Below are 12,871 nucleotides of genomic sequence, written 5' to 3'. Positions count from 1 at the left end.
GTGTGTACACGTGCCCAATTAAGACGATTTAGACGATGGCGTTGCGTTAAAACGCATCCGACGTAAGGACGTCGTGCATGTAAACCGTTCTCCCGCAGACGATTACGAACAGTTTGCCCACTGATTCGGTTATTATGAAGCCCAGGTGTTAGCAGCAGTAGCAGTGGCAGTTTGGAATCGATTGCGCAAATGCGTGTTCATGATATAGCGGTCTTGACCACGCGTTGTAACACGCGGACGTCCACGACGTGGCAAGTCGTTGGTGCTTCCTGTCGTTCGAAATCTTACGCGAAGATTTCGTATCGCTCGACTAGAACTCCCAACATGCCTTGTAACGTCTTCTGTCGACATGCCAGCATCAAGCATGCCAATCGCCCGTTCGCGTAAATTATTGGGTATTCTTGGCATACTAAAAATGCTACAATGTAAAAAACGTTAATTTTTTTACAAATTTTGAAGCGTTTTCGTTCACTTAACAACACTGTCAGTAAGACAAGTAAAACAAATTGACCGAATACTACACGGGACATGTCGAACCATGCATGCACGTGCAAATTGAATTTCACGTTGTCGACGATTAACAGTGCAAAAATAATCGATAAAATTCATGAATCCTGATAATACAGCTCAATGCTAATACTACCTATATAATTTCATTACACAATGAATTCTTTAACACAACAAATACTATATGTACAAATCGGAAGTTTCTTTTTTTGTTCAGTATTATTAGTAGGAAACATTGTACAATGCAGCAAACTCAGGAATGTCCCTTTAGCTGCGTCATCACGTATACCATAATGTAGCCACAAGATACAAACAGCTGTCGGCTTCACAACCCGCAATCATTATCTCTCTGTCTGATCATTAATATAAGAACGCGACAGTTTTTCGGTCAACGCCTTTTGTCTCCGGCTCTTCTTGGAGATACACGCACAACAACAAAAAAACCCACAAAAAACCCTCCACACACACCACATGGCTGCCTTCTTCCTGCTTCTCGTGGGAGCTCTGATGGCGACATTTTCCTCCATCAACTCGCAGACCAGCGCTGGTTACGCCATGTACGTCTGGACACGAGGGTTCGACCACACCGTCTCGGGCTGCGATCTCACAAAGTTCCTTCAATGGCAGACGTCGGACCACAATTGCTTTACGCACACGTGGGACACGGCGGGCAGACGACAGTGGCTGTGGGACACGTGCAATTTGGCGGGAAGGGAGGTTTCGAGGATATTTCTTTCCGACGTCCACAACAAGCTGAAGCAAGCGTTCCAGGCGAAGAGCTGTGCGGGCAGCGAGGTCCAGCTGGTCAAGACGGCCGTGGCTGAAGGTCACCAGCAGGTGACGGATCTGAAAATCTACGCGCTGTTCGCGGTCAGTGACCTGGCGGTAACGGAAGCGGAGCTGGTGAAACAAGTGGTGTGGTACAACGATAACTGTGCCGGTGAGTACTGACGAACCTGTGTTAGGCGGTCACTTAGGTCGCTATACAAAGTGACCTAATAAGACATATGATTGTTTATGTTTAATACAGATGTATGTACGTAACTACCTGCTTACATTCATAGGAAGGAAGGAAGGACGTGCCCATTGGACTATTTCTCGTATTTGCGAGGCTGTGGTAAGTACTATTATGAATGTGGGATGGTGCATATAAAATATCCCTTGCTACTAATGGTCAAAATGTAGTGGGTTTTCTCTCTAAGAGAGGACATCAACTATCCGATGATTAGTAGATCAATGTGCTCTAGTGTGTCGTTAAACAACACAACAGTTTTAACATAAAAAAAAAGAAAAACATGTTTTATTTAACGACGCACTCAACACATTTTGTTTACGGTTATGTGGCGTCAGACATGTTTTAGGACCACACATAACTATATTAAGAGAGGAAACCCGCTGTCGCCACTTCATAGGCTACTCTTTTTGATAAACAGCAAGGGATTTTATATATGTACCATCCCACAGGCAGGATAGTATATACCACGGTCTTTGATATACCAGTCGCGGTGCACTGGCTGGGACGAGAAATAGCCAAATGGGCCCACCGACAGGGATCGATCCCAGACCGACCGCTCTTCGAGAGGGTGCTTTTACCACTGGGCTACATCCCGCCCTTACATACATTGAAATACAACCAGAAAGACACAAATAGAAGCATGCACACATATACAAACACGTACGCACAAACACTCACAAACACTCGCACACACACACACACACACACACACACGCATGCCCACTGTTTCATGCACATAAGCGGGATCGACCGCGTAGCTTATAGTCCCCACACAAATAGTCGGTTAAAGCGCATTTAAAAAAAAGGATAACTCGATAGCCGATGGTGTATCGTGGCAAAGCTACAGGGTGCGGGCGGTTCAATCCTACAGGGTGCGGGCGGTTCAAGCCTACAGGATGCGGGCGGTTCAAGCCTACAGGGTGCGGGCGGTTCAAGCCTACAGGGTGCGGGCGGTTCGGTGCCACAGGTTCGAGTCCCAGTAATGACATGAGACAATTTGTGAGGCCAGAAAGAATTTAATTATCCCCTGAGCCTGTGCGTTAATATCTATGAATGTAATAGTCAAGCCCGACATACATACAATATATAGCTATTTATACATCAATACATACATACTTTTATTTGTTTGTTTGTTTGTTTGTTTGTTGTTGGTTAGGATGTTGTTTTGGAGTTTGTTTGGTGTTTGTTTTGTTTTTTGTTTTTTTGTTGGTTTGTTGTTTTGGGAGGAGGAGATATTGGGGTGGGGACATAAGAATTAAAAAAAATTAAAACAAATAATACTAATAAAAATGCTTATCTTTTCCGTACAGGTTCTGACGGTGAACGATTTGATGGCGTTGCCGCGAACAACGAAGCGTATGCACATATTAAGAACGCTGACGTGGCGACACGAGTGGCCTACCTCGACAAGCTTGACGCCATCGCGGTGAACGCAGCGACGCAGCAGCAAGGTCAGCTTGTGACGCACTACTCCATGAGCTGGCACTGGGGGATTCGCAGTGACGGCCAGAATGACTTCACGTGGCGCGGCAAAACACAAGACGCAACGCGTCATATGATTGACATCTTCGACAGTACAGATGTTCAAGTTAGTGCGATTTTTGTTTCTCTGTTTGTTGTTTTACGTTGTTTTTTCTTTTGTTTTTTTGTTGTTGTTTTTTTGTTTTTGTTTTTTGGGGGGTTTGTTGTTCATTTGTTTGTTTTTTTGTTTTATGTTGTTTTGTTTTTAGTTTGTGTGTGTTTTGCGTGTTTGTTTGTTTATTTAATCGTTTGTTTATGTGTTTGATTCTTTGTTTCTTTTTTGTTTTGTTTTGTTTTTTGTTTAGTGTTTTTGTTTTGTTTTGTTTAGTTTTTTGTTGTGGTGGGGTTGTCGTGGGAGGGGACTCGGGTTAGTTGGTTTGATTCCTTGATATTTTTTCTATGTTTTGGTTTCTGTAATATATTTATCTATATTTGCAGAATCTATTAAAACACTGGGGCTGACAACAAAACGGCAATAACAACCACCAGGGCTTCTAGATTATGGTAGCCCCACTCCCATGGCTAGTGATATTCAATGTTGGGCTAGTAAATAACTTACTGTTGCATTACCCGCCGACTAGTGAACGTTTTTTGTCAAATGTTGCAGTTGTCTATTTTGTAAATATGAATATCCTGCCCCCATCTCAAACCCCAATGTTAGTGTTTTTAAGCTCTATCTCCCTGTTTAGGTGACATATCGGATTATTACTATTTAGTAAAATTTTGTCAACTTAAAGAGAAGTAGGGCTAGTGAATATTTAATCGTGGCTAGTACATTTTTAAAATCACCGATCCCATGGCTAGTTGATTTTATAAAAAAACTATTCTAGAAGCCCCGAGTGTTACCTCTACTGTTGCTGTAATACCGTTTTAATATAATCAGGAAATGTAACTGTATGATAAGACATAATCATCAGCGTCGATTAGGAGTATTATGTAGAAGCCCCGAGTGTTAACACTACTGTTGCTGTAATACCGTTTTAATATAATCAGGAAATGTAACTGTATGATAAGACATAATCATCAGCGTCGATTAGGAGTATTATGTAGAAGCCCCGAGTGTTAACACTACTGTTGCTGTAATACCGTTTTAATATAATCAGGAAATGTAACTGTATGATAAGACATAATCATCAGCGTCGATTAGGAGTATTATGTAGAAGCCCCGAGTGTTACCTCTACTGTTGCTGTAATACCGTTTTAATATAATCAGGAAATGTAACTGTATGATAAGACGTAATCATCAGCGTCGATTAGGAGTATTATGTAGAAGCCCCGAGTGTTAACACTACTGTTGCTGTAATACCGTTTTAATATAATCAGGAAATGTAACTGTATGATAAGACGTAATCATCAGCGTCGATTAGGAGTATTATGTAGAAGCCCCGAGTGTTAACACTACTGTTGCTGTAATACCGTTTTAATATAATCAGGAAATGTAACTGTATGATAAGACGTAATCATCAGCGTCGATTAGGAGTATTATGTAGAAGCCCCGAGTGTTAACACTACTGTTGCTGTAATACCGTTTTAATATAATCAGGAAATGTAACTGTATGATAAGACATAATCATCAGCGTCGATTAGGAGTATTATGTAGAAGCCCTGAGTGTTAACACTACTGTTGCTGTAATACCGTTTTAATATAATCAGGAAATGTAACTGTATGATAAGACATAATCATCAGCGTCGATTAGGAGTATTATGTAGAAGCCCCGAGTGTTAACACTACTGTTGCTGTAATACCGTTTTAATATAATCAGGAAATGTAACTGTATGATAAGACATAATCATCAGCGTCGATTAGGAGTATTATGTAGAAGCCCCGAGTGTTAATACTACTGTTGCTGTAATACCGTTTTAATATAATCAGGAAATGTAACTGTATGATAAGACATAATCATCAGCGTCGATTAGGAGTATTATGTAGAAGCCCCGAGTGTTAACACTACTGTTGCTGTAATACCGTTTTAATATAATCAGGAAATGTAACTGTATGATAAGACATAATCATCAGCGTCGATTAGGAGTATTATGTAGAAGCCCCGAGTGTTAACACTACTGTTGCTTTAATACCGTTTTAATATAATCAGGAAATGTAACTGTATGATAAGACATAATCACTAGCGTCGATTAGGAGTATTATGTAGAAGCCCCGAGTGTTAACACTACTGTTGCTGTAATACCGTTTTAATATAATCAGGAAATGTAACTGTATGATAAGACATAATCATCAGCGTCGATTAGGAGTATTATGTAGAAGCCCTGAGTGTTAACACTACTGTTGCTGTAATACCGTTTTAATATAATCAGCAAATGCAACTGTATGATAAGACATAATCATCAGCGTCGATTAGGAGTATTGTGTAGAAGCCCCGAGTGTTAACACTACTGTTGCTGTAATACCGTTTTAATATAATCAGGAAATGTAACTGTATGATAAGACATAATCATCAGCGTCGATTAGGAGTATTATGTAGAAGCCCTGAGTGTTAACAATACTGTTGCTGTAATACCGTTTTAATATAATCAGGAAATGTAACTGTATGATAAGACATAATCATCAGCGTCGATTAGGAGTATTATGTAGAAGCCCTGAGTGTTAACACTACTGTTGCTGTAATACCGTTTTAATATAATCAGGAAATGTAACTGTATGATAAGACATAATCATCAGCGTCGATTAGGAGTATTATGTAGAAGCCCCGAGTGTTAACACTACTGTTGCTGTAATACCGTTTTAATATAATCAGGAAATGTAACTGTATGATAAGACATAATCATCAGCGTCGATTAGGAGTATTATGTAGAAGCCCTGAGTGTTAACACTACTGTTGCTGTAATACCGTTTTAATATAATCAGGAAATGTAACTGTATGATAAGACGTAATCATCAGCGTCGATTAGGAGTATTATGTAGAAGCCCCGAGTGTTAACACTACTGTTGCTGTAATACCGTTTTAATATAATCAGGAAATGTAACTGTATGATAAGACATAATCATCAGCGTCGATTAGGAGTATTGTGTAGAAGTCCCGAGTGTTACCTCTACTGTTGCTGTAATACCGTTTTAATATAATCAGGAAATGTAACTGTATGATAAGACGTAATCATCAGCGTCGATTAGGAGTATTGTGTAGAAGTCCCGAGTGTTACCTCTACTGTTGCTGTAATACCGTTTTAATATAATCAGGAAATGTAACTGTATGATAAGACGTAATCATCAGCGTCGATTAGGAGTATTATGTAGAAGCCCTGAGTGTTAACACTACTGTTGCTGTAATACCGTTTTAATATAATCAGGAAATGTAACTGTATGATAAGACGTAATCATCAGCGTCGATTAGGAGTATTATGTAGAAGCCCTGAGTGTTAACACTACTGTTGCTGTAATACCGTTTTAATATAATCAGGAAATGTAACTGTATGATAAGACGTAATCATCAGCGTCGATTAGGAGTATTATGTAGAAGCCCCGAGTGTTAACACTACTGTTGCTGTAATACCGTTTTAATATAATCAGGAAATGTAACTGTATGATAAGACGTAATCATCAGCGTCGATTAGGAGTATTGTGTAGAAGCCCCGAGTGTTAACACTACTGTTGCTGTAATACCGTTTTAATGTAATCAGGAAATGTAACTGTATGATAAGACGTAATCATCAGCGTCGATTAGGAGTATTATGTAGAAGCCCCGAGTGTTAACACTACTGTTGCTGTAATACCGTTTTAATATAATCAGGAAATGTAACTGTATGATAAGACATAATCATCAGCGTCGATTAGGAGTATTATGTAGAAGCCCCGAGTGTTAACACTACTGTTGCTGTAATACCGTTTTAATATAATCAGGAAATGTAACTGTATGATAAGACGTAATCATCAGCGTCGATTAGGAGTATTATGTAGAAGCCCCGAGTGTTAACACTACTGTTGCTGTAATACCGTTTTAATATAATCAGGAAATGTAACTGTATGATAAGACGTAATCATCAGCGTCGATTAGGAGTATTATGTAGAAGCCCCGAGTGTTAACACTACTGTTGCTGTAATACCGTTTTAATATAATCAGGAAATGTAACTGTATGATAAGACGTAATCATCAGCGTCGATTAGGAGTATTATGTAGAAGCCCCGAGTGTTAACACTACTGTTGCTGTAATACCGTTTTAATATAATCAGGAAATGTAACTGTATGATAAGACGTAATCATCAGCGTCGATTAGGAGTATTGTGTAGAAGCCCCGAGTGTTAACACTACTGTTGCTGTAATACCGTTTTAATATAATCAGGAAATGTAACTGTATGATAAGACGTAATCATCAGCGTCGATTAGGAGTATTGTGTAGAAGCCCCGAGTGTTAACACTACTGTTGCTGTAATACCGTTTTAATATAATCAGGAAATGTAACTGTATGATAAGACGTAATCATCAGCGTCGATTAGGAGTATTATGTAGAAGCCCCGAGTGTTAACACTACTGTTGCTGTAATACCGTTTTAATATAATCAGGAAATGTAACTGTATGATAAGACATAATCATCAGCGTCGATTAGGAGTATTATGTAGAAGCCCCGAGTGTTAACACTACTGTTGCTGTAATACCGTTTTAATATAATCAGGAAATGTAACTGTATGATAAGACATAATCATCAGCGTCGATTAGGAGTATTATGTAGAAGCCCTGAGTGTTAACACTACTGTTGCTGTAATACCGTTTTAATATAATCAGGAAATGTAACTGTATGATAAGACGTAATCATCAGCGTCGATTAGGAGTATTATGTAGAAGCCCCGAGTGTTAACACTACTGTTGCTGTAATACCGTTTTAATATAATCAGGAAATGTAACTGTATGATAAGACGTAATCATCAGCGTCGATTAGGAGTATTATGTAGAAGCCCCGAGTGTTAACACTACTGTTGCTGTAATACCGTTTTAATATAATCAGGAAATGTAACTGTATGATAAGACGTAATCATCAGCGTCGATTAGGAGTATTGTGTAGAAGCCCGAGTGTTAACACTACTGTTGCTGTAATACCGTTTTAATATAATCAGGAAATGTAACTGTATGATAAGACGTAATCATCAGCGTCGATTAGGAGTATTATGTAGAAGCCCCGAGTGTTAACACTACTGTTGCTGTAATACCGTTTTAATGTAATCAGGAAATGTAACTGTATGATAAGACGTAATCATCAGCGTCGATTAGGAGTATTATGTAGAAGCCCCGAGTGTTAACACTACTGTTGCTGTAATACCGTTTTAATATAATCAGGAAATGTAACTGTATGATAAGACATAATCATCAGCGTCGATTAGGAGTATTATGTAGAAGCCCCGAGTGTTAACACTACTGTTGCTGTAATACCGTTTTAATATAATCAGGAAATGTAACTGTATGATAAGACATAATCATCAGCGTCGATTAGGAGTATTATGTAGAAGTCCTGAGTGTTAACACTACTGTTGCTGTAATACCGTTTTAATATAATCAGGAAATGTAACTGTATGATAAGACGTAATCATCAGCGTCGATTAGGAGTATTATGTAGAAGCCCCGAGTGTTAACACTACTGTTGCTGTAATACCGTTTTAATATAATCAGGAAATGTAACTGTATGATAAGACGTAATCATCAGCGTCGATTAGGAGTATTATGTAGAAGCCCCGAGTGTTAACACTACTGTTGCTGTAATACCGTTTTAATATAATCAGGAAATGTAACTGTATGATAAGACGTAATCATCAGCGTCGATTAGGAGTATTGTGTAGAAGCCCCGAGTGTTAACACTACTGTTGCTGTAATACCGTTTTAATGTAATCAGGAAATGTAACTGTATGATAAGACATAATCATCAGCGTCGATTATGCGTATTTTGAAATTCTTTATCACAACGGCGGCCATTTCCATTTAAAAAGGGTTCGAAGAAAGAAAACTAAAATATGTTTAAGAACATCCCATCAACATAATTATGGTTTATTTTACTATAAAGTTCTCGTTGACTTTATACAAATTACTACTAAGCATAACTGTATTTGAATGTCAGTTTTAATTCAATATGGCGGCTATAGGTTGATTGTATGTCAATATGTTAATACAGTTTACACATAGTTTGTTATTCTACAAGTTTCTTGTGGATTATGTGCAAATACTTCTAATAATAGTTGTGTGTGCCTGTCAGTTTGAATTCAAGATGGCGTCTATAATGGGAAGCACATTTGACTGCAAATAGGTTACTTATTTGACCGTTGTCTCGTGTTTTAGGTTGCCTTCACCGTCTACCCTGCAATATCGGATCGTATGAACCAGGCGGGTTACGCCCACGCAGTATACTCCAATAAACCAATATTTACAACATTTTACACCAACAAGGTAGGTGTTCCAGAGGTATCAGCCGCATTGGAAAGAAAGAAATGTTTTATTTAACGACGCACTCAACACATTTTATTTACGGTTATATGGCGTCACACATATGGTTAAGGGCCACACAGATTTTGAGAGGAAACCCGCTGTCGCCACTACATGGGCTACTCTTTCTGATTAGCAGCAAGGGATCTTTTATTTGCGCTTCCCACAGACCTTTGTTGAACCAGCTGTGGATCACTGGTCGGTGCAAGTGGTTTACACCTACCCATTGAGCCTAGCGGAGCACTTACTCAGGGTTTGGAGTCGGTATCTGGATTAAAAATCCCATGCCTCGACTGGGATCCGAGCCCAGTACCTACCAGCCTGTAGACCGATGGTCTAACCACGACGCCACCGAGGCCGGTAGCCGCATTTTAAGTCTCCTTGATAAAGAGAACAGCTAAGAACAATGAAATGAAAGGAACTGAAAATATAATTCTCGTTCTTTGATACGACTGTGTGACACAATGTAGACGGTTTAGCTATGATAGGGTTAAACAGTCCCAGTAGCTACGCGTTTGTAAAAATGTAAAACGCTTGTTTTGTTTAACGACACCACTAGAGACACTTACTTATTAATCATATTTGGATGTCAAACATATGGTGGGTATTTTTAAATTTCGTACTCTCAAAGGACGTGCCCATTAGGCTATTTCTCGTCATTCCATGGTTGTGGTATGTGCTATCATGTCTGTGAAATGGTGCATAGAAAATATCCCTTGCTACTAATGGACAAAAGGACGTGCCCATTGGACTATTTCTCGTATTTCCAAGGTTGTGGTATGAGCTATCATGTCTGTGGGATGGTGCATAGAAAATGTCGCTTGCTACTAATGGGCAAAAGGACGTGCCCATTGGACTATTTCTCGTATTTCCAAGGTTGTGGTATGAGCTATCATGTCTGTGGGATGGTGCATAGAAAATGTCGCTTGCTACTAATGGACAAAAGGACGTGCCCATTGGACTAGTTCTCGTATTTCCGAGGCTGTGGTATATGCTATCATGTCTGTGGGATAGTGCTTATGAAATATCCCTTACTACTAATGCAAATGGACGTGCCCATTGGACTATTTCTCGTATTTCCGAGGCTGTGGTAAGTGCTATCCTGTCTGTGGGGTGGTGCATACAAAGAATCACGTCCTACTAATGGTAAAACGTAGAGGGTTTCCTCTCTAAGACTAGGCACCAAAACTGGTCAAAGGCCGTGGTATGTGCTATCCTATCTGTGGGATGGTACATATAAAACATGACTTGCTACTAATGGGAAAGAAAATGTAGCGGATTTCATCAAATGCGATGTGCTGGCTGAATTGACGAAGCCAGATTTTCTTAAACGCAGGTGTTTCAGCATTGTAAATGTATGTAGTTACACGCGTGTAACCTATACACGCTTAATATATCCAGTTGAGGTTCCACCACGCTGTCCTGGGCACACACCTCAGTTATCTGGTCTGTCTGTCTGTCCAGGGCAGTGGGTTAGTTGTTAGAGAGAGAGAGAGAGAGAGAGAGAGAGAGAGAGAGAGAGAGAGAGAGAGAGAGAGAGAGAGAGAGAGGGGGGGGGGAGAGAGAGAGAGAGAGAGAGAGAGAGAGAGAGAGAGAGAGGGGGGGAGAGGAGGGTGTAGTGGTCTTCAACCTATCCATTGAGTCGTAAAAACTCACTCTGGGTGGCAGCCGGTATCGGGCTGCGAACCCTGTACCTACCAGCCTTATGTCCGATTGTTTAACCACGACACCACCGAGGCCGGTGACAATTCTCTCTATTGACACATAGTTGTTGTTGTTTTTTACGTATTTAGGCGGTGCCCTGCCAGACGTCGTTCTTTCCGGAAAGCTGTACCTCGTGGCACGTCGGAACGGAGGCCGCCATGTTTGGGGCTATCGACCAGTTCGGCCAGAAGGGAATTCCATTGGCTAAGCCTTGCATCCACTACTTCCGGGGCGTGTACTCATCCGGAGTGCATCCTGATTGGCCATCTCACTAGAACCAATCAGACGTCGTGTTCCCCGTGAGATGTATCATGATTAATTCTTACTAACTGAACATGACATAACTGTTATACTCAACACAATTCATTTAGGGTCTAAACAAGTGGGGGTTTTGGTCTGTCATTTTTGTTCTTGCGTTATAACATGTTAGCAATTATTTATCACAGATTAAGGAAGGAACTGTTTTATTTAACGACGCACTCAAAACGACACATTCAACTGTTACCCGAATTAAACGGAAATGCTCGAATCTGAATAACAATATTTATTCATATTAGTATTAGTCCTAAACGGCCACACAGGGTCGCTAACTAATCACTTCAAGTTTGTACATGGATTACAACTAATTCTGTGGGTATAATGATGGAGATACATGGTAAAAAGGTTTTAGGCAAGATCATTTTGCTAGAATATCTCTTGCATGTTTGTCCCATTTGAGGATTTGCTGCAGCCCTGAGGGAGGGGGGGGGGGGGGCAGTTGTCCGCCCTGCCCCATGTCTCTTACGCTTATGTTTGAGTAATTTTCAAAATATGAGCTTTCTGTGTTTTGTAAAATCAAAGAGAAATGTATTTTGTACTGTAAAGAAACATAAGCATATCTACAGGGCCAGGGGTCGGGATTTGCTGTCGTTTGAGTGCTCGTCTGGTGTGCTTGCGTCGCAGGATCGATTCACCTCAGTGGATCCATTCAACTGATTGCTTTTTTCTCTCGTTCCAACCAGCGGACCACAACTGTGGTCAAAGGCCGTGGTGTGTGCTTTCTTGTCTTTGGGAAAGTGCATATAAAAGATCCCTTGCTACAAAAAAATGTAGTGGGTGTCCTCTGATGACTACGAGTCATAATTACCATGTTTTACGTCCATTTGCCGATGATGAATTAATCAATGTGATCTAACTGTGTTGTTAAACAAAACCATTGCTTTAATTTACTGGACCTCGTTCCACGAAGCGATCTTAGCACTACTATCGTTATAAGTACCTACTATCGCGACCGTAAGTTTTTATACGATCGCCAGCCCGTTCCACAACGCGGCGTAGCTTACAGTTTGGTACGAGGCAGTTATAAGCCAGTAAAGCCACTAACGTAGCTGTCAAATGGCAGTTAAATGATGTTTGGGTCATTTTCTAAGAAGGATACTAACTTTTTGTATTAAAATGGATCTAATATATAGCAAATACCTTTTATAAAACTCGACATTCGATGAAAAAACACTTTCATGTCTTATGCATTCGGCAGTTATCGCTTAGCAAATAAACTGACAAAGGCACTTCATGGATGTCCGATACCAATGAATACATCTAAGATGTTCCTAAAAGCCGATAACCAATTCATTATTTAACTAATTCGTACTTCTTCGTAAACAATATTTTAATCATTAAAGGGGCACTTATGACTACCGTAAGGTTGCTTTGTGGAACGGCTGTAAAA

The 12,871-nt window shown here is 40.0% G+C and overlaps 1 protein-coding gene across 1 annotated transcript; it reads left to right on the top strand.

Annotated features, from left to right (window-relative positions):
- Positions 1 to 833: 833 nt before the first annotated feature.
- Positions 834 to 12,216, top strand: LOC121386588. Its single transcript, XM_041517538.1, has 4 exons — positions 834 to 1,447; positions 2,833 to 3,110; positions 9,316 to 9,423; positions 11,253 to 12,216. Exons 1-4 carry the CDS (start codon positions 979 to 981, stop codon positions 11,436 to 11,438), a joined length of 1,041 nt encoding a protein of 346 aa, XP_041373472.1. The 5' UTR covers positions 834 to 978; the 3' UTR covers positions 11,439 to 12,216.
- The last annotated feature ends 655 nt before the right edge of the window (positions 12,217 to 12,871 follow it).

This window comes from Gigantopelta aegis, chromosome 12 (genome assembly GCF_016097555.1).
Source record: "Gigantopelta aegis isolate Gae_Host chromosome 12, Gae_host_genome, whole genome shotgun sequence".
Classification (NCBI taxonomy): Eukaryota; Metazoa; Mollusca; class Gastropoda; order Neomphalida; family Peltospiridae; genus Gigantopelta; species Gigantopelta aegis.
This window is presented reverse-complemented; position numbering and strand designations above follow the sequence as displayed.